Here is a 19,506-nt window from a genome sequence, read left to right on the forward strand (position 1 = left end):
GGAATTTACTTGGTGACGTAAGATTGCCAAGACTGAACGATATTACCTGTATAATTAACCAATTAGTCAGTCATGATGGTATGTATATTAATTTGCTAGATGCATTGATAGATGTCACTGATTTGTGTTTATCATTGGGTGACCCGCGAGACGTGGCGATACAAAGTTCAAATTGATAAACCCTAGAGAAAACTTAGATGGAAACTGCTAGTTATCGCGTAGCCCTACCCGGAAATGGACTTGGTAATTCTTCTCTTTCTTTTTGCTTGCTAAGAATTACTACTCTTAATCATAATTGTTACAACGTAGAATTTCCCCCCATTGAAAAATGATCGAATTTTGCGAGCAGCTCGTGGAGAAGAAACTGACAAAGTACCAGTCTGGGTCATGAGACAAGCCGGGCGATATTTACCAGGTTTTTTTCATATTTATTAGTTTGTGGTGATTGATTCATTTTTCATGACATGTTATTTAGAGTTTCGTGCTACAAGGGTGAACCATGATTTTTTCTCAATGTGCCGAACACCAGAAGTTGCATGTGAAATAACCCTACAACCCATCAGAAGGTTCCCTCTAGATGCAGCTATAATCTTCTCAGATATTCTAGTGGTTCCACAGGCATTAGGCATGGAAGTTCTTATGAAAGCAGGCGAAGGGCCAGTTTTTACATCACCCCTGGTTACACCAGAAGATCTAAACATGTTGGAAACCCCCGTGAATGTAGATGACAAATTAGGCTATGTTTTTAAAGCCATAAATCTAACTCGTCACAAATTGGAAGGAAAAGTTCCTTTAATTGGGTTTGCAGGTGCACCTGTAAGTGAGTTAAATGCTATTTGTTGAAAGTGTAGTTTATAACTCATTTTTTTGTTAATTAGTGGACGCTTATGAGCTACATGATTGAGGGAGGTGGTTCTAAAACAATGTCAAAGTCAAAAGCATGGCTGTATCGATATCCAGATGAATCTCACAAATTGCTGCAAATATTAACAGATGCTATAGTTGACTTTTTGGTTGGACAAGTTAGAGCCGGCGCCCAGGTTATATACAATTTATCCTGTTAGAAATGTAAACCTTTTAATCATATTGGATTCTTTAGTAGATGTTGCAGGTGTTTGAATCTCACGCCGAGTACTTGAGTCCCGATCTTTTTACACAGTTTGCACTTCCCTACATCAAGCAGATCCAGGAACGCGTACGAACAAAAGTAGACGTTCCAATGGTAAACTGAAGCAAAATGCTACTCCACCCATCCTCCCATTTTTTATTTGTTTTGCTGTTCTAAGTCTGTAAAGTTTCTTTAGTGCATCTTTCCGAAAGGAGGGCATTTCTCTCTTGAGCAGCTCAGTTCTGTTGGCTATGATATTATTGGGCTTGATTGGACGATAAAGCCCGACGAAGGTCGACAAAAGGTTGGACCTAACATTACTGTACAAGGAAATATGGACCCTTGTGCCCTTTACGGAACAAAGGTACGGTGTTCCGTTTCAGTTGCATCGGCTGCATAGGACCTTCGGAATTTTTTACATGGCTGTTAAATGTCCGTTAATTTACCTTCTTAGGAAAGCATTCAAGTGATTGCCAAAAATATGGTTCATCGATTTGGTAGCCAACGTTACATAGCGAATCTTGGACACGGTATATATCCCGACGTGGATCCGGAACATCTTGCTGCATTTATAGATGGAATTCACGACGCCTGAAAATGAAATTTGTTTTTATTGGAAAAGAATCTCATTTTGTGCCGTCATATAGTCGATTGCGTAATTGGGACACTAGTATTTTAGAGGGTTTATTTTTGAAGTTATGTTCTTACCTCTAATAAACTGTTTAATCTAGCAACTTAGCGGCTTGCCTGTTCTTTTCTGGTCCCGCAACCCTCTTGTTATCTATTAGACCAAAGCTATTATGAACCAGAGCCACAGAAATACTTGTATGTTGGCTTAGGTTAACAAATTTACACCATCAGATTTTTTTTTTTCCATATTACCTTCTTGTTTGATCGGTCTGCATCGACACGTCAGGTCTGCTACTTCTTCCCGACTACTTATCCACGTTATTTGTCATCATTGTCTATCATCACAGCAAAACATTGTTGCTAAGAGCTCAAAGTAAGAAGCGTCACGACGTAGCTCAGCTCATATTGTTAATTGTGTTATCAACATTCTGTGTATTATTAAAATATTACACCAAACTTTGGAAAAACTGTTTTGATAGCCAAAGTTCTTTTGTCATCAATGAACATGTATGCTTTGATGTCAATCTTGGTTACATCATCTCCAATCGGTCTATTGGGTGCCGAACGGCAAGTGGATATTGCCGAGACACGTTGAGAATGATTGGAGGTTTTCTTTAGTTCTGTTAAGTCTTCGCCGTCTTCGCTAAGAAAACTTTAGCACAATCCCTGTTTTGTGATTTTACTTGAAATAAAATGAAAAAAGGTAGGGTTGGACTTCGAAAAAATTGCATGTGTTTTGGCTACTTCATTCCCAAGCAACAATAGCACATAGCAGGTAACGCGATAAACGGCTTGCATCGGATCACATTGGTAGACAAAGAATTTCTCCTGATCTTTTACGTTAGGCTAACGTGCTAACCAATATTCCAATACATGATAAATCTATCACTGTGATCGAAACCACAGCTGTCCTGCTGTCCTCTACTCAGTGGCCTGGCATTTCGCTTGAAAGATAAGAATGTCCTAACTCCTAAGATGTAAATGTACGGCAAGACTCTCAAAGTCTCAAGAGACATGCTTGCTGCCGTCATTGAACTGGCAATGTTGGCTTCGCCATTTTTCTCCTAAATTTGAAGCAAAAAGATTTTTTGTTGCTTCGTTGCAACGTTGCTTTGAATGCAAAAGTATCAGCAGAATTCCCGATCGTGGCTTTTTACTCGACCGGATTTAGAAAACTTATCATCTCGAAGGATTTACAAGGTTTCCATAAATTTTCTTAGTTTCAAACAGATTTTAACTGATCGAGATGAGCCACATCTTAAATGGCTAATGGTAGACAGAAATTAAATGATCGTTAGACATACTTACTCTTAAAGTCGTAGTAGTCTGGTCATCATGGCGGCTTCTAACCTGTAGTGAGTTTAATTTGCATGTTGTATTATTACCCAATCTTTTGTTTGTCATCATCTTTTCGACGTTTGACAACATTCCACTTGATAAATTTCATTTTAACATGCTTTGAGACATTGCAAGTGGCTGTAGGAACAATAGAACATAAGAGAAGTAATAGTAATTTAGTTTCAAATAACCTTTAACAATTGATGTTGCAGATATTTCTTCTCATGTTGCGATAAAAAATCTACACCATGAAGATTGATAGAAGCAAGCTGAAAAAGAGCAGTTCTGAAGTGGTATTTGACATTCGGTTCTTTGAAAATTGATAAATGTCTAATTACTTAAATTTAATGCCAGCCTGCAGATTGTAAAGCCTTGATCGAAAGGTTGAAATCATGTAGTGAAGATGAACTTCTTGTTGAACTGAAGAAAATTGAAACATGGACCTATGGAAAATGTGAACTTTACCATTGGGTTGATGTATTAGATCTCTGTGATTCCATTTTGGAACGTGCTTGTCACAAAGAACATGAAAACAGTTGGGTTCTCACCTGTGACTTACCACAAAATAAACAGGTAATGTTTTCTTTTTCTTGCTGATCCATAATTTAATTTATTTTTATTTTCTTTGTCTGTTTTAGTTGAAGGAACTTTTGCTATGGACCTTGCATTTCACCACATTGCTCATAGAGCATTCATTTTCTCGTCATCTCTACAACTCCATGGAGCACTTGACCTCCATGTTATCATCAAATTGTTTAAACGTTGTTCTCGGGGTTTTGAATTTACTGTACATGTTTTCAAAACGGAGCAACTTTATCAGTAGACTAGCGTCCGAACGGAGGGTCAGCCTTCTCTCCAGACTCACATACCTTGCAGAAGTATGAAATTATTTTGATACATTTCCAATAATTTTCATAAAATTCAATACTAAATCTGGTGTTTTTTTTCTTCTTCAGAGCTGGGGTGGGAAAGAAAATGGATTTGGCCTGGCAGAATGTTGTAAAGATTTGCCGCTTTCGGTAAGGGATTTGCAATGCTCAAAGATAAATTATCAGTAAATTTAAAGATTGGCCTTTTTTTGTTTTAGTCTTATCCGTCGAGTGCCACTACACTGCACTTCGAATTCTACGCAGAGTCAATGGGGGATGGATCTGGTCGACAAAGCGGCAGTGGGAAATCGAGTGGCAGTTTTGTAACCGTAATTCACGTAGAACATGTGGAATGGCTGAATAAGAGTCCAGCCCAATTGATGGAAGAACTGATTGAATTACATCATGTGCCACTAGACAAGCAAATGCAACTTTTCACTCACATTCGTTTGGCACATGCCTTTTCGGATTATCGTCGCCGCCTTCAGTGTGTGCAAGCGAGACTGCAGGCCCTCTCCGTCTTGATATATTGCAATGCGCTGGCGGACGCAGCACCATCTTTGCTTTATGCTGGTAAGATTACTGATAATGTGTAGTTCTTTTTTCACTTAATTGCCAATCTTCTCATTTCATGGAAGGCCTGCTAGAAGAGCTTGTCGACGTGTTAGAATTGACTGAACCACAGTTAATGGAGATTCGCGCTGCGGCTTTAAGAACATTAACGGCTATTATTCATCTGGATCGTAACCCCAACTTTCCAAAATTAAACACTAATTATAGACGTCACCGGTGCAGCCTTGTACCATGGATTTCTACCTGTCCTTGTCCGAAGCTGCATTGCTTCATTGACTGGCCAGCACACGGAGCAGGACGTAGTTCCATTTCCGCTACCACTCGCAACAGCCCTCTTCTCGTTCTTGTATCACTTGGCTAGTTACGAAGCTGGCGGAGAAGCTCTAGTTGCCTGCGGCATGATGGAGTCACTATTGCGTGTCGTTTCGTGGCCCGGATCGGAGCTTGAACATATTACCTTCGTCACCCGTGCCGTCCGGGTTATCGACCTAATTACCAATTTAGATATGCACGCTTTCCAGGTAAAAAGAAGAAATTGACCGCTTTCGAAAGCATATTTAACTGGAAGATTTACTTTTAGGCACATGGAGGACTCCAGATTTTCATAAACCGTTTGGAATCCGAAGTTGATGCATGCCGCAAGGAGCAGCCGTATGAAATTCGCCCACCTGTTAGCGCAGCTGCTGCCAGCAATGCAGGTGTGAACATCCCCGGCGATGAAGCCACCAACGAGTCTGAATCAGAAATGGAAGTTGATATCGGAGCAACTTCCATCTCTTCATCGGCAGGGCAACCGTTGACTGAGCCTATCCCCGGCGTGACATGCCTTCCACAGCGGGCCGCTCTACTAAAGTCGATGTTGAACTTCTTAAAAAAAGCCATCCAGGATGCGTCTTTTTCGGATTCCATCCGACATGTCATGGATGGATCGCTGCCTGCTGCCCTAAAACATATAATATCGAACGCAGAATACTACGGACCGTCTCTCTTCTTATTGGGGACAGACGTTGTGACTGTCTACGTCTTCCAAGAGCCATCGCTACTTTCTTCTTTGCAGGACTCGGGCTTAACAGATGTAGTGCTTCATGCTTTGCTCGTTAAGGATGTTCCTGCTACCAGAGAGGTACTGGGGTCTCTGCCTAATGTTTTTAGTGCTCTGTGCTTGAATACTAGAGGTTTGGCCTCCTTCGTCGCGTGCAAACCTTTCCAGCGGTTATTTAAGGGTGAGCTGAAAAAATGTTTGATAACCACATCTTTGCCGTTATAATCTTAGCGTCTATTATTCAGTTCTTCTTTCTCCTGACTACTTGCCGGCAATGCGTCGCCGTCGAAGCTCCGACCCCATGGGTGACACAGCAACCAACTTGGGAAATGCAATGGATGAGCTAATGCGACATCAACCAAGCTTACGAACAGATGCCACAGCGGGCATCATTCAATTGTTAGAAGAACTTTGCGCCCTTGGCCACGATCCCAATTACATTGCGTCTAGCCGCACTCAAAAATTTGAGGCTGCTCAAAGTACGTCTGCGCGCACTGGCCCAGTAGAAGCCACTGGAGGTGGAAGCAGCGATGAAGAAGAAGACGAGGAAGAAGAAGCTACATCATCATCGAACCCAGCCCCACCAAGGGGAATCGAAACCGAAACTGGCACAGTAGTGCAATCGGAAAAAACTCCAGTCCCCTTGGTTGATTATGTTCTTAATGTGATGAAGTTTGTTGACGCAATATTGAGCAACAACTCAACTGATGATCATTGTCGCGAATTCGTATCGCAGCGAGGTCTCATTCCGCTCATGGGTATTTTGGGACTGCCGAATCTTCCCGTTGACTTTCCCGTCACACCTGCTTGCCAAGTAATTGTTCACTTTATGTTTGCCCAAGGTTCTATTAGTTTATTTGTTTTTCATTTTCCTTCGGTTTTGGTTTATCTAGGCGGTTGCTGCTGTTTGCAAATCAATCTTGAATCTGGCACACGAACCACTTGTTTTGAAACAAGGTTTAGATCATCTTCAAACCGTTCTGAACACCCTTCAGCAACTGCATAAACCGCTAGATCCACCAGGAGGTTCTGTGCTTTTAAGAGAACTGGCATCTTCGTCGAATCCAACGGAAGCAATAACTTCACCGAATACGACACCGTTATTGCATGCCATGGCTGCCGCCCATGCCTACATTATGATGTTTGTCCATGTGTGCCGAACGGGGCAAAGTGACATCCGCACTCTTTCTATCAATCATTGGGGCTCTCCTATAGGACTTCCTGTCTTAAAAGGGTTGTCGAAGTTGTATACTTCTCTTGTCTGGGAGAGTACAGTGCTTCTCGCTCTATGCTCAGACGAAACCCTCCCCTTGGGTTGCCAGTTTGGTCGTGCAGATTTGGAAAAATTGCTACCACCCGAACTTAAAGCCGTTTCTGAAGGTCCCTCTTGCAGCGGAGTGACTGGTATGGAATTAGGCACCAACAGCGTTGCAGCAGCATTACAGGCTTTGAGCACGGAAGCCAGCCCGCCTGCAGCTATGGAAGTCGATCACGACCAATTGGATGCCAAAGACCGGCCCCGTTCAGAGAAATTGACACCAGCTCAGCAATACAGAATGAAAATGGTTAAACCACTACTTAGCACAGCATCAAGGTCTAAAAAAAATGTTTCCTGATGTTTTCAAGGGAGGTTTATTTTATTATCTTTCCATTTTTCCCATTAGGCTGGGTCGCGCTTTAGCTGAATTGTTTGGTTTGTTGGTCAAACTCTGTGTTGGCTCTCCCATAAGGCATAGACGAGCCCATCAAGCACCACCTACGCCAATAGTTCCGTCACCATCTGCACAGGCTGTGGCTGGGGCTTTGACTCAGCTTTTAACGAGTGGATTAGCGTGGGAGCCCCCTGTAACATCTCCCACACCAAAGTTTCGCCTCACCTTCCTAATATGCTCGGTGGGCTTTACTTCTCCGATGCTCTTCGACGAGAAAAAATTGCCGTACCACTTGATGCTACACAAGTTCGTTAGCTGTGGGGGTCAGGCGGCGTTTTTTGATGCTTTTTACTGGGCCCTTTCTGCGGGAGGTCGCGTCCCTCTAGATCAAGGGTTAGAATATGCAGATCTTCCAGAAGGTATGTAACGTGACGCTATAGTTTGTGAAATTAGTTATTAATGATTCTCTTGTCTAATCTGATCCACTTTAGGCACTGGAGAATTTCTAGACGCTTGGCTGATGCTACTAGAGAAAATGGTGAATCCAAAGAATATCCTCGATTCTCCCCATCAGTTACCCAATAAGGCGTTGCATGGCTCCAAGCAGCCCTTCTCCCCGTTGAAGTACCTGATTAGTACACATCGTCAAGCCTTCGATGCTGTTATGAAACTCTGGGGCAAACGACCATTGAAAGTTTATGGCGCTCGTATGACAGAGTCAGTTCTTACTATTCTATGTGTCATATCCTTAAAGGTAAAGGGGGAAAAAAAAACTAAGCCAAGTGTCGAATCGTTTTCTCTGAATGTCAAAATAACAACGTTTGTTATCAGGTGAAGTCATCATCCAAGAAAAATTGACTCAGGAAAAGGCTGAAGAACCTGCTGCTCCTTCCGGAGTAGCAACTTCAGCTTCTTCTGGCGATAATGTAACAACAACGTCGCCCGCAGTAGGCACATCAAATCCAGCCATAGCGGCTCTAGGCGAAGCTGCTACTGGCTCATCAATGGGTGCACGACGTCCCACCGTAGACCGTCCAGGAGCGGAATCGGATGCTGATTTAGTAAATCCACAGCATCTTCAGGTAATTTTTCACTTCTTATCCTGTTCTATAGTTTGAATAACACGCTATTGTTCTTACTTCAGGCTTTGATGGACATGGGTTTTCCTCGGGATCAGTGCGTGGAAGCACTGCTTTTTACCACTTCATTGGAACAAGCGACTGATTATTTGTTGTCGACGCCACCATCATTACTTCGTGCGGCTCAAGGGGCTGTTGCTGCGGCGGCAGCTGAAGCTGTATCCACTGCCATGGATACAGATGGCAACGATGAAGACGCGGTGATGCGCGCCATCGCACTTTCCCTAACTGCCGACTCCGACCGTACCGACGAGACAGTGGCAGTTGAAAAAGAGCATCATGAGCATATGCTTTACAGTGAACCTCTTAGTAAACAGGTGTTAGATCAGTTTGTACAACAGGCTTTGGACGGATGTTTGTCGCTACTGGACTCGCTACCAGAGACTGTCTATCGTGTCTGTAGTCTTGTCGTTGCTATGGTCCAACGTAATGGAGAGGCCTATCGCGATAGCATGTTGGCCTCGCTCGCCAAAGAAATCGGCAACTGTGTCACGTCATTGCAGGTAGTGAGCAATTTTGAATATTTTAGACATTAAAGATTGCAGCGTTACATCCTTTTCTCATTTCTCTTATTCATCATTAAAGGATCATTTGGATGGTGTGGACAACTTGGTTTCTAAAGCTGACGCTGTCATTGAAAGTAGCGATGCGATGAAGGCGTCTGTACGTATTCATCTCTTCACATTGTTGTGCGAAGAGATGAAAATGGCTTGTGCTCGTCAACTTGAAGAAAAAGATTTGGTGTTAAAACTGATTCGTCTACTCAGTTCCGGTCAACAAGTTCTAGCCGTCAAAGCTAAGGTCAACGAAGGGATTGATTGCAAGTCGGTCGATGGCATCGGCATAACGCCTAAGTGGATTGCCCCCTTGCTCCTCTGTCTCGACCTATACGAGAAGATGTCCTTAGGAACGAGGCGCCGTGCCAGCATGGAAAAAGTCACTTCCCACGTATGGAAGTGGTTTGATATTGTTTCAGGCAAATGGTGTCCATACACGGCCGCAAACAACAAAATAATTGACGATGCCTTTTGGGCTGGACAAAATTCTGTGCGCGTAACAGCAGGCAGAAGGCGATACCTGCTACAGTTTTCTTCGATGATTCAAGTCAATGAGGAAACGGGCAATAGAAGACCGATGATGTTGTCTCTTAAAGGTCAGTTGTCAAACGTAGCGTGCATATAGTTGTTGATGTAAGCATCATCATTGTGATTAAAAAGAACAGTAAAAAACCAAACAGAAAAAAAAACAGACATTAAAGTGTATCTACACCTAAGTCTGTATATATATGTGCGTGAGCGTTCCAATTCATACTCTAATACAGTTTCACTTGTGAATCGCAGAAAAACCAAAAGAGGCTGCTCAAGATGAATCCAGTAGCGTAGACGAAAATGCAGCCATGGATGTGGACGAAAACGAGAAGGAGTCGCCCAAAGGAAGTCCACTCAGTGGGCTAAATCTTGATCAAGGCAGCGAGTTGATTAAGTCTTGCGTCGGATTGCTGTGTATTCCTGCAGACCCCGATACTCTTCATGCTGCTATGCGACTCTGCCTGCGCCTAACACGACACTACCAGCATGCGGAAAAATTCGCCAGCCTTGGCGGAGTGAAGCAACTGCTAAATCTCAGTCAATCATCAACTTTTTCCGGATTTTTAACCTTAGCTACTTTGTTGCTTCGTCACTTGGTGGAGGAGCCTGAAACACTTCACCACACGATGGAGAAGGTCATACGAGCTTATACGGGTCCAAACGCGGCTCCCAGTACCAAAGAATTCCACTTCTTGATGAGAGTACTTGCCCCGGCAGCTTGCCGAGACGTGCAACTTTTTTCGGAAGTATGCAAGACGTTCTTACGCGCAGATTTAAGCCTTACAAACAAGCGAGGTGATGAAGAAGACAACCGCCTTTTGATGAAGGCGCTACCACCGCGTCCCGGTTGTAGCTTGCCGCAGCTTAGCGGAGTGGCCAGAGAAATCGTTTGTGATTTGTTAGATGCTTTGACAATTCCTGTACCACCAGAAGAGACGGCAACGCCACTTCCGACAAGCGAAGGAGACGGAGCGACACCTGTAACTGTTCCACCAGCAAGGCGTTTCGCTGGCCGTAATGTCCGCCAGCAGGAGCTGATACGTAATTCCAGCTCAAGTGATTTATTGAATCACGAGGCAGAGGAAACTGTAGATGATGCCAGGTATACATCAGTTCGATCGCTTGTAGACTGTACATCTGATGACTTTCCTTTTGTTTCAGTCGGCGTGATTCGCTTGCACGTAAAAAAGAATCAACATCGTCCGAAGAAATGGATCGCAGACGGCGCCCGTTGCTTCCAAAGAGCGCCATTTGTCGGCTTTTGGCCGAATTGGTCCGTTCTTATGCCGGATGCGCGCGTTTGGTGGCAGAACATATTTTTCCAGCTAAAACCAGTGAATTGGTCAGCGAGGAAACTTCAGCGTTAGCTTTTTTGCTCGACAACCTATTGCCTTCGTGCCAGACAGCTGGAGACAAAGATAGTCCTGCGCTTGTCCGCACTTTGGTCGCATCGCTTGCATCGTGCAACCATGCGCCGGAAGCCCAAAGTTGCCTCGTAGCAGAAGTAAAGGGTGCTCTAAATCGAGCACTTACAATGCCAGAATCAAACGATAAACACAATCGACTGCAATCGCTTACCGCCCTTCTGTCTACAATGATAGAAAGGTAGCTCCAGAACTTAAAGAAAATCTTGGAATACCTTTTTTCATTTTCGTTATTTTTACTCTGTCTAGTTGTCCAGCAACTGGTCTTCAACCCCAGCAACCTCTGACAACTGCTTTCAAACAACAGAACCTGGGTATGAACAACATGGTGAAATTCATGCTGAAGCGTGGATTGGTAAACGATCTTGCCAGAATTCCACATTGTTTGGACATGTCTTCTCCGTTGATGGCGTTCACAGTCAATGCAGCACTTAAGCCACTGGAAGCCTTATCACGCATCGTTAATTTACCACCAGCTGCACCTGTTGCTGGACGTCCAGTAACAAAGCCCAAATCTGGCGATGAAGGTGAACCACAAGAGTCATCAGCTCAACTTCAGGGCACCAGCACATCAGATAACACTAGGGCACAGGTATCCAACGCGTTTTTTTTTTTTTTTTTCCCTGTAGTTTTTCCCATCAACCATAATATATAAATTTTTTTATTGGGCTTTTAGGCGGTTGAAATCAGTAACGCTCTTGATGCGGAAAATACGGAACAGGACGTCTCTGCGGCCGGCGAAAGTCTAGAAAATTTGGCGGATAACGAAGGTGGTGGTGAAAGTGGTGACAATAATTTAGAAGACATAATGGACCAGCATTCCCAAGTACAATTCCATTATAATTGTTTTCACATATTAAAAAAACTTAATTGGGATCGTTCTTAAATGGTGCGAACAGGCGCTGGTCGAAGCATTAATTGTCGCAGCAGAAAATCCGTCGCAGATGGAGACCGATGATTCGGCTCACGATTCGCAAATGAGGACACATAATGAAAGCGAATTCATTGGTGCAGACGACGCTCATTATCATGGCAACGATCCACGTGACTCGAGCGATTCCGATTCACAATCCGAATCTGGTCATTCTGAAGATGATGATGATGAGGCGGATGACGATGACGACGATGATGACGGTGGCGAAGAGGAAACAGAAGAAGAAGGTGAGGGTGAAGACGATGTCGAAGAAGAAGAGGAAGAAACGGAAGCGGAAGAAGGAGAAGAGGAAAACGCTTCCGGTTACGGCGAAGACAGTGACCGTTACCCGGAAATGTTGCGAGATTTCTTGACTCGTGGGGCGGCTGGAGCTGGAGCCGATGTGGAAGATACCCTCGTTTTCACATACCCCGATGCAGAAAACAGCGCGGCTGGTTTGGGATTTGGTGCAGGGCTAGGCCTTGGTACGATCTTCAACTTCAAATTTTGTGTATTGTTTAACAATTATTATCATAATTTCTTCTAGGGCGTCTAGGTGCTGGCATGCCTCTATTTCTGGATGACACGTTTCGTAGCCACATGTTCCCTTACCCGTTGCTGGACGAGGCTAACGGGAATGAGGCAGCTGTTGGTTCTGGAACAGCCTCCATGTCTCGACTCAATGCTCTTGCGCACCCATTGTTGGTTGGACGGCAATCTACAGTGCCTGAAGGGTCCGCCGCTGCCGCTTCGAGTCGTAATCGTGGTGGGCGGCAACGCGGTTATCGTTATCTGCAAACAAACTCCCGCGTACCTAATCCGCCGGCCATTCTTCAACGATTGCTTGGACCTTCGGCAACTCATGATGTTCTGCAATTGACTGGAGGACAGGTAATTTTTCTCTCAGCTAAACGGTTCCAGGCTAACATTTACCTGTTTTGTTTCGTTTTTCTTATCCTCTAAGACTCTCGGATTTGGTCGCGAATCACGTGTCTTCTTGGTAGACAATGGTCTAGGAATTTTGGCTAACCCTGAAGACGAGGCTTTACTTGATATTCAGGATCAAATGGGAGGAGTACTTGTTGCTCCAGGAATTCCGTCAGGCCTTGTACAGACACCATCCGCATTGAATCGTTGGATGGAAGAGGCCATCATCCTTGACGCAGATTCAATTCATGATTGTATCACTGCTCTGAAGCCCGAAATTCTTGCCATTGTAGAGAAACAACGTGATGAAGAGTTGTCCGAGAGGAGGGAACGCAGGAAAAAACAGCAAGAAGAAGAAACGAGTCGTAGACGAAAGGAAGAAGAAAATGATCAGAAAGAACGGGAGAAAAATAAGGATGTCACTCCATCTCCTGCTATACCGTCGTCTGTGGCGTCATCGATCGTCCCACCACCTGTAACGATGGAAGTTGCTCAACTCGAAACAACTGCAAGTGTATCGGAAACGCCCTCTTTCGGGTCATTCTTCCACGGATTTAATATGCCGTCGGTTAGCAACAATACAGCCATAACGTCGACGCCTCTTGTGCGTTCAAATGATCATGCTGAAACTCTAGCTACATCCATTGTTGAGGCTGTACTTGGCCCAGCTTTAGAAACGGTTTCTGGGCAATCCCGATCGCAACCAACAGACAATCGTGATCATTTAGAATCTACTCCGACATCCGTTTCGTCACTACGTGTGCAGTCGCAGACGACTGCAGTCACACCTGTCGAGTCTACTGTTCAGCCCACTGTACCTGTCATAGTGGAGACGCCTGCCAACAGTGGTAGTTTCAGCACGGCTCATAACTTGATGTCAACGATTCAAAGAATGCAATCGGAAACGACGCCAAACATTGACCGAAGCAGTGATCATTCAACTACACCTTTTAATCCTATACCCAACGCAACCCCCGGAGCACCTCGAGTTAGCGTTGAATCGCAGGAAGAACTGCACCCGTTTTCAACCGATCAAGTGCAGTTCATCAGACGTCCCCTCTCGTTTCAAGGAGAGATCACACCGATGCGCCCAACCGATGAAAGTTTTAACATGGGTCTTACAGCGGAAGGTGAGTAATCGCATGCCGTTTAGCAAATCATCTGCTTATGATTTTGTTTTGTTTTTCTCTAAATATGTGTTAGAACTCCGTGCCCAAAGTGATCTTGAAGTTCGTCAAGGCACCAATATGGAATTGGGTGCCAGTTCGGGCATGGCAAGAGCAGATGTATCAGGTGCTTCTGCACTACCACCGGTAGTAGCTGGTGGATCTGATCAGCAGTCGGGCGAATACCAATCATTGCTAGGAAACATTGAAATACCAGAAGGCGTTGATCCTTCATTTTTGGCAGCTCTGCCTGAAGATATGAGGCAAGAAGTTATTGCTGAACAACTTCGTTTGCAACGACTTCGCCAACGTGCACGAGCGCAGGCCACTGACACTACTAACCAGGCAATAAAAAGAAAAAAAATCTGAAATTTTGTGAAATAAGCTAATGTTATTCCACTTTTGTTTTTGTTTTTATTTCTAGCAAGCTGTTTTAGAAGTTAGCGCCGAATTCTTAGCAGCTCTGCCACCAAACATTCAGGAGGAAGTACTGGCTCAGCAACGTCTTGAACAGCAACGGACTGTTGTTCCTGCGAATCCAAACGAGCCTGTTGATCCAGCAGATTTTCTTTCCACGTTGCCACCAGCTCTACGGCAGTCCATCCTTGCTGATATGGAAGATTCTCAGATGGCTGTTCTGCCCCCTGAATTAGCTGCCGAAGCCCAAAATCTGCGGCGTGAGTGGGAGGCACGCAACAGGCAGCTAATGACAGATCGATTCTTTACCCATGTCGGCAATTCAGGTGCCAATGCGCTCTCGTCCATCATTCGCAACAGCATGGGTCGGTTGGGTAGCCGGTATGGAGTACACCCAGTACACAATCGTGGTCACTGGGGTGGTTGGGGCAGGCCGGTTGCTGGAGCAAGTGGTTCATCTGCTGTAGCAGCCCAGGTAAAAGTACAATTTCATTGGAAGAGACTAACCATATATAAAATAATTTTTGCTTGAATTAATTTCTTGCAGGCCGCAGCAAATGGCGTTCGTCTACGTGGTCGTCACCTACTCGATCATGAAGCCCTGTCATGCCTGCTCGTCCTACTGTTCATCGATGAACCAAAATTGAACACAACGCGACTCCATCGCGTGCTCCGCAACCTCTGCTATCATGGTCCAACTCGCGATTGGGTAGTCAAGTCGCTGTTGTCCATTTTGGAACGGAGCAACGAAGCTCGCGCAAATGCCGCCGAACTGTTTCCGATTACCTCTACTCCTTCTACCAAAGGAAAGCGGATCACTTCACGAGCCTTGACAGCAACACCCCCTTCTGACGTCAAGGTATATACTTCCTGATAACTGAAATTTTCAATTAAATATAATAAATAGAAATGTAATCCTTATCTCTTATTTTCGGCCTAGCATGCCACTGGAGTGCCGTCTTGGCTGAATATAAGCCTGGATGCAGCTCTCGGTTGTCGAGCCAACGTGTTCCACATATTAAAGCCTTCGTCTGCAAGTGGAGTGAAAAAACAAGGGATGTCGAGCTCCATCACGATACACAGTCAAGCAGCACCCATCATTTGTCGCCACACATTAGATGTTTTAATATCACTTGCTAAAAGTTTCCCATCTCACTTTCTTCCACGACCACCATTGCCTGGATGTGAGGACAAGAAAGATAAAGATGTTGACACTAAGAAGGGCACACCAATTGCTGCCTCTTCGACCAAAAAGCAAGAATTGGGTACGGATTTCTGGGATCTGTTAGCACGGCTAGATTCGCAAAGCGCATCCCGTAAAGGCAAAGGCCTAGCGCGGACACATAGTGGTGCTACCACTCACGGCGTGGCGTCCGCTACCGTTGGAGCTGAAGAAGAAATCCGTCACTTGAGCCTTGAATCATCACCGTTCGGTCAACTTCTTGCCCTTCTTTCGTCTAGTGTAGTCAGAAGAAGCTCACTATTGACGGACCGCTTGTTACGTCTCCTCTCACTCATTTCCCTTGGTAAAAATTTTCTGTTGTTAAGTGTTGAGTATGTTGCGGAGTGTGCTAAATATTGAGACATATCTACTTATTCAGGTTTACCAGATAGCAATACGAGCGCGCCTGCTCAACAACAACAGCAGCTTCATCAACAACAACAGCAACAACGGCGCCATTCTGAAGGAGTGCGCATGCGTGACTGGGAAAGGCGTGAGTTGCACAGCTCTTTGGCTGTCCAGTTACAGCAACAGCGTGATACGGCACTCGATTTGTCTCTACCTGGCATCGAAGCATCACCACAGGACTTGCAACTCCTTGAACAACATCTGAAGTTGGCCGTAGATGTGCTCACATCAAAGAGTTGTTCTGAGGAAGGCTTGGAAGATGCGACATCTCTACTGCTAAGTCTTTCATATGGCCCGCCTCCTACAAGGTAATTGTGGCTGAATGGAAGTGTTCAGCCTTGTTAACTGTTTTACTTCTTTTAAAATCTATGAATCGTTTCAGGGATACAATTCTCAAGCTTTTACTGGATGGAGCTCGGGAGCTCGGGAATATTGTTTGCTCCCATATCAGAGCACTTTTAAATGAACTTCACACACTAAGGCGTCGGCCTGAAGCCTCTACGTCAGCTGCCTCTGCACAACCTGTACAATCAGGTACCTCATCTGAGGAAGTAGAAGCTGATGGTGTTGATAGGTCAAAGGGTTTCTTAATGGTAAACTCGGCATTAAAATGGAAGAAAACTAGAACTTAATTTATTCCCTTTGTAGGATCGATTCACTAAGGACATGGTTGTCGTTGCTGCTCAGACAAAACCCAAAACAGGCGGCTACGAACTTCAGCTGCCGTCGATGGGTTCGTTGACGAGCAAAACGTCAAGCCAAGCCTTCTTTTTGCGAATTCTTAAAGTCATCCTGCAGCTAAGAGACGCTGCTCGATTGGCAGCAGTGAAAGCTAAACGGAAACAAGTTGAAGCTACAACTCAAGCACCAACTACAGCGGCAAGCAGTTCTACATCTGCCGTTGGAACTGAACCTACAATTCCAAGTGAAACTTTAATATCGGAGGCGTCTGGCGTTGCGGCTTCAGTGGGTGCATCGACAGGATCAGAGGCTTCGGCAGAAGTAACAAACGAAATACCAGCAACTCCGATGGAGGTGAGTTTCGAGGGGAGGTGGCAGCTTTGTTTGGTTATGTTTTTGATTGAGTTCTTCTGTTTTAAATTAAACCAGGTTGACGAAGTGAATAGTAGCAGAGATATCGATTTACCTAGACTCAGCCAACAGCTGTTGCTGGACAGTCTTTGGAACACGTTGAGTGAATGTCTACAGGTATGGCTTATTAGGAAAGGGATTTAACGCATTAAACTTATAGCATACTCGTTTGGTAGGAATTGGCTGATACACCGGATCATCACGCTGTTTTGGTTCTACAACCGGCAGTGGAAGCATTCTTTCTTGTGCATGCAGCACAGACCAGCAAAGAAGAACGTGAAAAACGAAGTCGTCGTCCAGAAACCAGGGAGTCTCAACTGTCGCACTTACAGCAAGAAATTGGCGGACCAGGATCTCCTTCGATGGCAGTTCAAACGAGCAATGATGATAGCCTTAACCAGCTAACTTTGTCCATGTCAAGCGCTCCTTCCGACCTCCCTCCGGATACGCAAAAGTTTCTTTCTTTCGCTGAGCGCCATCGAACCGTTCTTAATCAGGTCATTCTAGATTCGACTAAACGCGGCTCCGGGGTTTAGTCTTTAGTACTTATTTTTTTTTTTTTTTTTTCTTCTACAGATTTTGCGTCAATCGACTACTCATTTGGCCGATGGTCCATTTGCCGTTCTCGTGGATCATACTCGAGTTTTAGACTTCGACGTGAAGCGACGCTACTTCAGGACTGAACTTGAACGTGCTGACGCTGGCATTCGCCGAGAAGATCTTGCAGTCCACGTAAAGCGTGAACACGTTTTTGAAGATTCGTTCCGCGAATTGCATCGGCGATCCCCAGAGGAATGGAAAAATCGTTTCTATATTGTCTTTGAGGGTGAAGAGGGCCAAGATGCCGGAGGTCTATTACGAGAGTGGTACGATGGCTTTTAGGTTAAAATTTAATTGATGCAGTCTAATTATTTTTTGTTGCTGCCCTGTAGGTATGTGATCATATCACGTGAAATATTTAACCCCATGTACGCACTCTTCTCCACTTCACCTGGCGATCGAGTTACTTACATGATCAATGCTCTTTCGCACTGCAATTCAAATCACCTTTGTTACTTCAAGTTTGTTGGCCGCGTCATCGCCAAAGCCATTTACGACAACAAATTGCTCGAGTGTTACTTCACCCGCTCTTTTTACAAACACATTCTTGGCAAATGCGTTCGTTATACCGATATGGAAAGTGAAGACTATTCTTTCTATCAGGTATTTAATTTATTTTGTTATTTGCCATGAAGGGCTATTTTAAGTGCTCTCTAATATTTTAGCCAAGCATCCGGTTCAAAGTAATCCCTTCATTATTTTTTTTTGTCTTAGGGTCTCGCCTTCCTAATAGAGCACGAAGTGACAGAGCTTGGCTACGATTTGACATTTTCTACTGAGGTTCAAGAATTCGGCGTGACTGAGGCACGGGATCTGAAACCCAATGGACGAAACATCATCGTGACGGAAGAAAACAAAATGGAGTACATTCGTCTGGTTTGTCAGATGAAAATGACCGGAGCCATTCGAAAACAACTTAACGCATTTCTCGAAGGCTTTTACGACATTATTCCGAAGCGTTTAATCAGTATCTTTAACGAACAAGAATTGGAGCTCCTACTCTCCGGTCTACCCAACATAGACATTGATGACTTAAAAGCCAATTCCGAGTATCACAAGTACCAACCGACATCTCTCCAGGTATAGTGCACTGTTGCGGAATCAACGTAGTAAATTGAACCGTTTAGCATGCCTCAATATTAAAACTTCTGTTGCTTTTTTTTTTCTTTTTGTGCAGATCCAGTGGTTCTGGAGAGCTCTCAGATCATTTGACCAAGCAGATCGAGCAAAATTCTTGCAGTTTGTTACTGGTACTTCCAAAGTTCCATTGCAAGGATTTTCAGCATTGGAAGGCATGAATGGCGTCCAGAAATTCCAAATCCATCGGGACGATCGCTCAACTGATCGGCTACCATCTGCCCACACATGGTAACGAACTATTATACATTATACATAGAACACTTTCTTCTACTAAATTTTTTTTCTCCTTCAGTTTCAATCAACTGGATTTGCCTGCATATGAAACCTACGACAAACTCAGAACGTATCTACTCAAAGCCATTCACGAGTGTTCCGAAGGCTTTGGGTTCGCCTGAGAGGAGATAACGATACGTGTTACCGTTTGCAAGAAGAATTGGCTGAAGGAGAATGATATTCAAGAGTTTTGTTTGTTTTTTTCCTTTATTTTTTCTTCTTCCAAGAACCCTATCTATATTTCCGTACACATTCTTCGTATTTACTTCCCGTTGAAACTTGGATGTACCCGTTTAATTTTTCTGTCCTAATAAGTTTTTTGTTCGTTTAACTGATTTTTCTGTCTCGGAGGAACTTAGATAACTTGTATTGATTGCACTAGTATGAAAACTTGTTAATTTCCTCTGCATTAGGTGAATTATGAAAATTCAAAAGTGAAAAAGATTGAGCAAATTAAATACGGTTGATTTCTGAAAGTTGCTTTT

The 19,506-nt window shown here is 44.2% G+C and overlaps 1 protein-coding gene and 1 long non-coding RNA gene across 2 annotated transcripts; one reads left to right on the top strand and one right to left on the bottom strand.

Annotated features, from left to right (window-relative positions):
* Positions 1–385: 385 nt before the first annotated feature.
* Positions 386–2,768, bottom strand: LOC116933720. Its single transcript, XR_004400263.2, has 2 exons — positions 1,991–2,768; positions 386–1,889 (listed from the first exon to the last, which is right to left on the bottom strand). It is a non-coding gene; the product is annotated as an uncharacterized LOC116933720 (long non-coding RNA).
* Positions 2,769–2,963: 195 nt separating this feature from the next.
* LOC116933497 (E3 ubiquitin-protein ligase HUWE1) lies at positions 2,964–19,497 on the top strand. The gene is given in 38 exon segments (XM_032941268.2): positions 2,964–3,093; positions 3,289–3,369; positions 3,431–3,649; positions 3,715–3,954; positions 4,033–4,095; positions 4,164–4,518; positions 4,584–4,717; positions 4,719–5,039; positions 5,099–5,741; positions 5,806–6,374; positions 6,454–7,154; positions 7,225–7,631; positions 7,704–7,948; positions 7,951–7,966; positions 8,044–8,294; positions 8,357–8,854; positions 8,937–9,504; positions 9,692–10,541; positions 10,601–11,044; positions 11,113–11,455; positions 11,540–11,689; positions 11,763–12,261; positions 12,324–12,667; positions 12,741–13,833; positions 13,907–14,214; positions 14,294–14,761; positions 14,834–15,145; positions 15,227–15,812; positions 15,888–16,224; positions 16,299–16,509; positions 16,565–16,951; positions 17,027–17,125; positions 17,185–17,505; positions 17,585–17,874; positions 17,941–18,211; positions 18,323–18,688; positions 18,786–18,976; positions 19,041–19,497. Coding segments are annotated over 37 exon segments (13,248 nt in total). The 5' UTR covers positions 2,964–3,093; positions 3,289–3,324; the 3' UTR covers positions 19,144–19,497.
* Positions 19,498–19,506: the final 9 nt, after the last annotated feature.

This window comes from Daphnia magna, linkage group LG1 (assembly GCF_020631705.1).
Source record: "Daphnia magna isolate NIES linkage group LG1, ASM2063170v1.1, whole genome shotgun sequence".
Taxonomy (NCBI): Eukaryota; Metazoa; Arthropoda; class Branchiopoda; order Diplostraca; family Daphniidae; genus Daphnia; species Daphnia magna.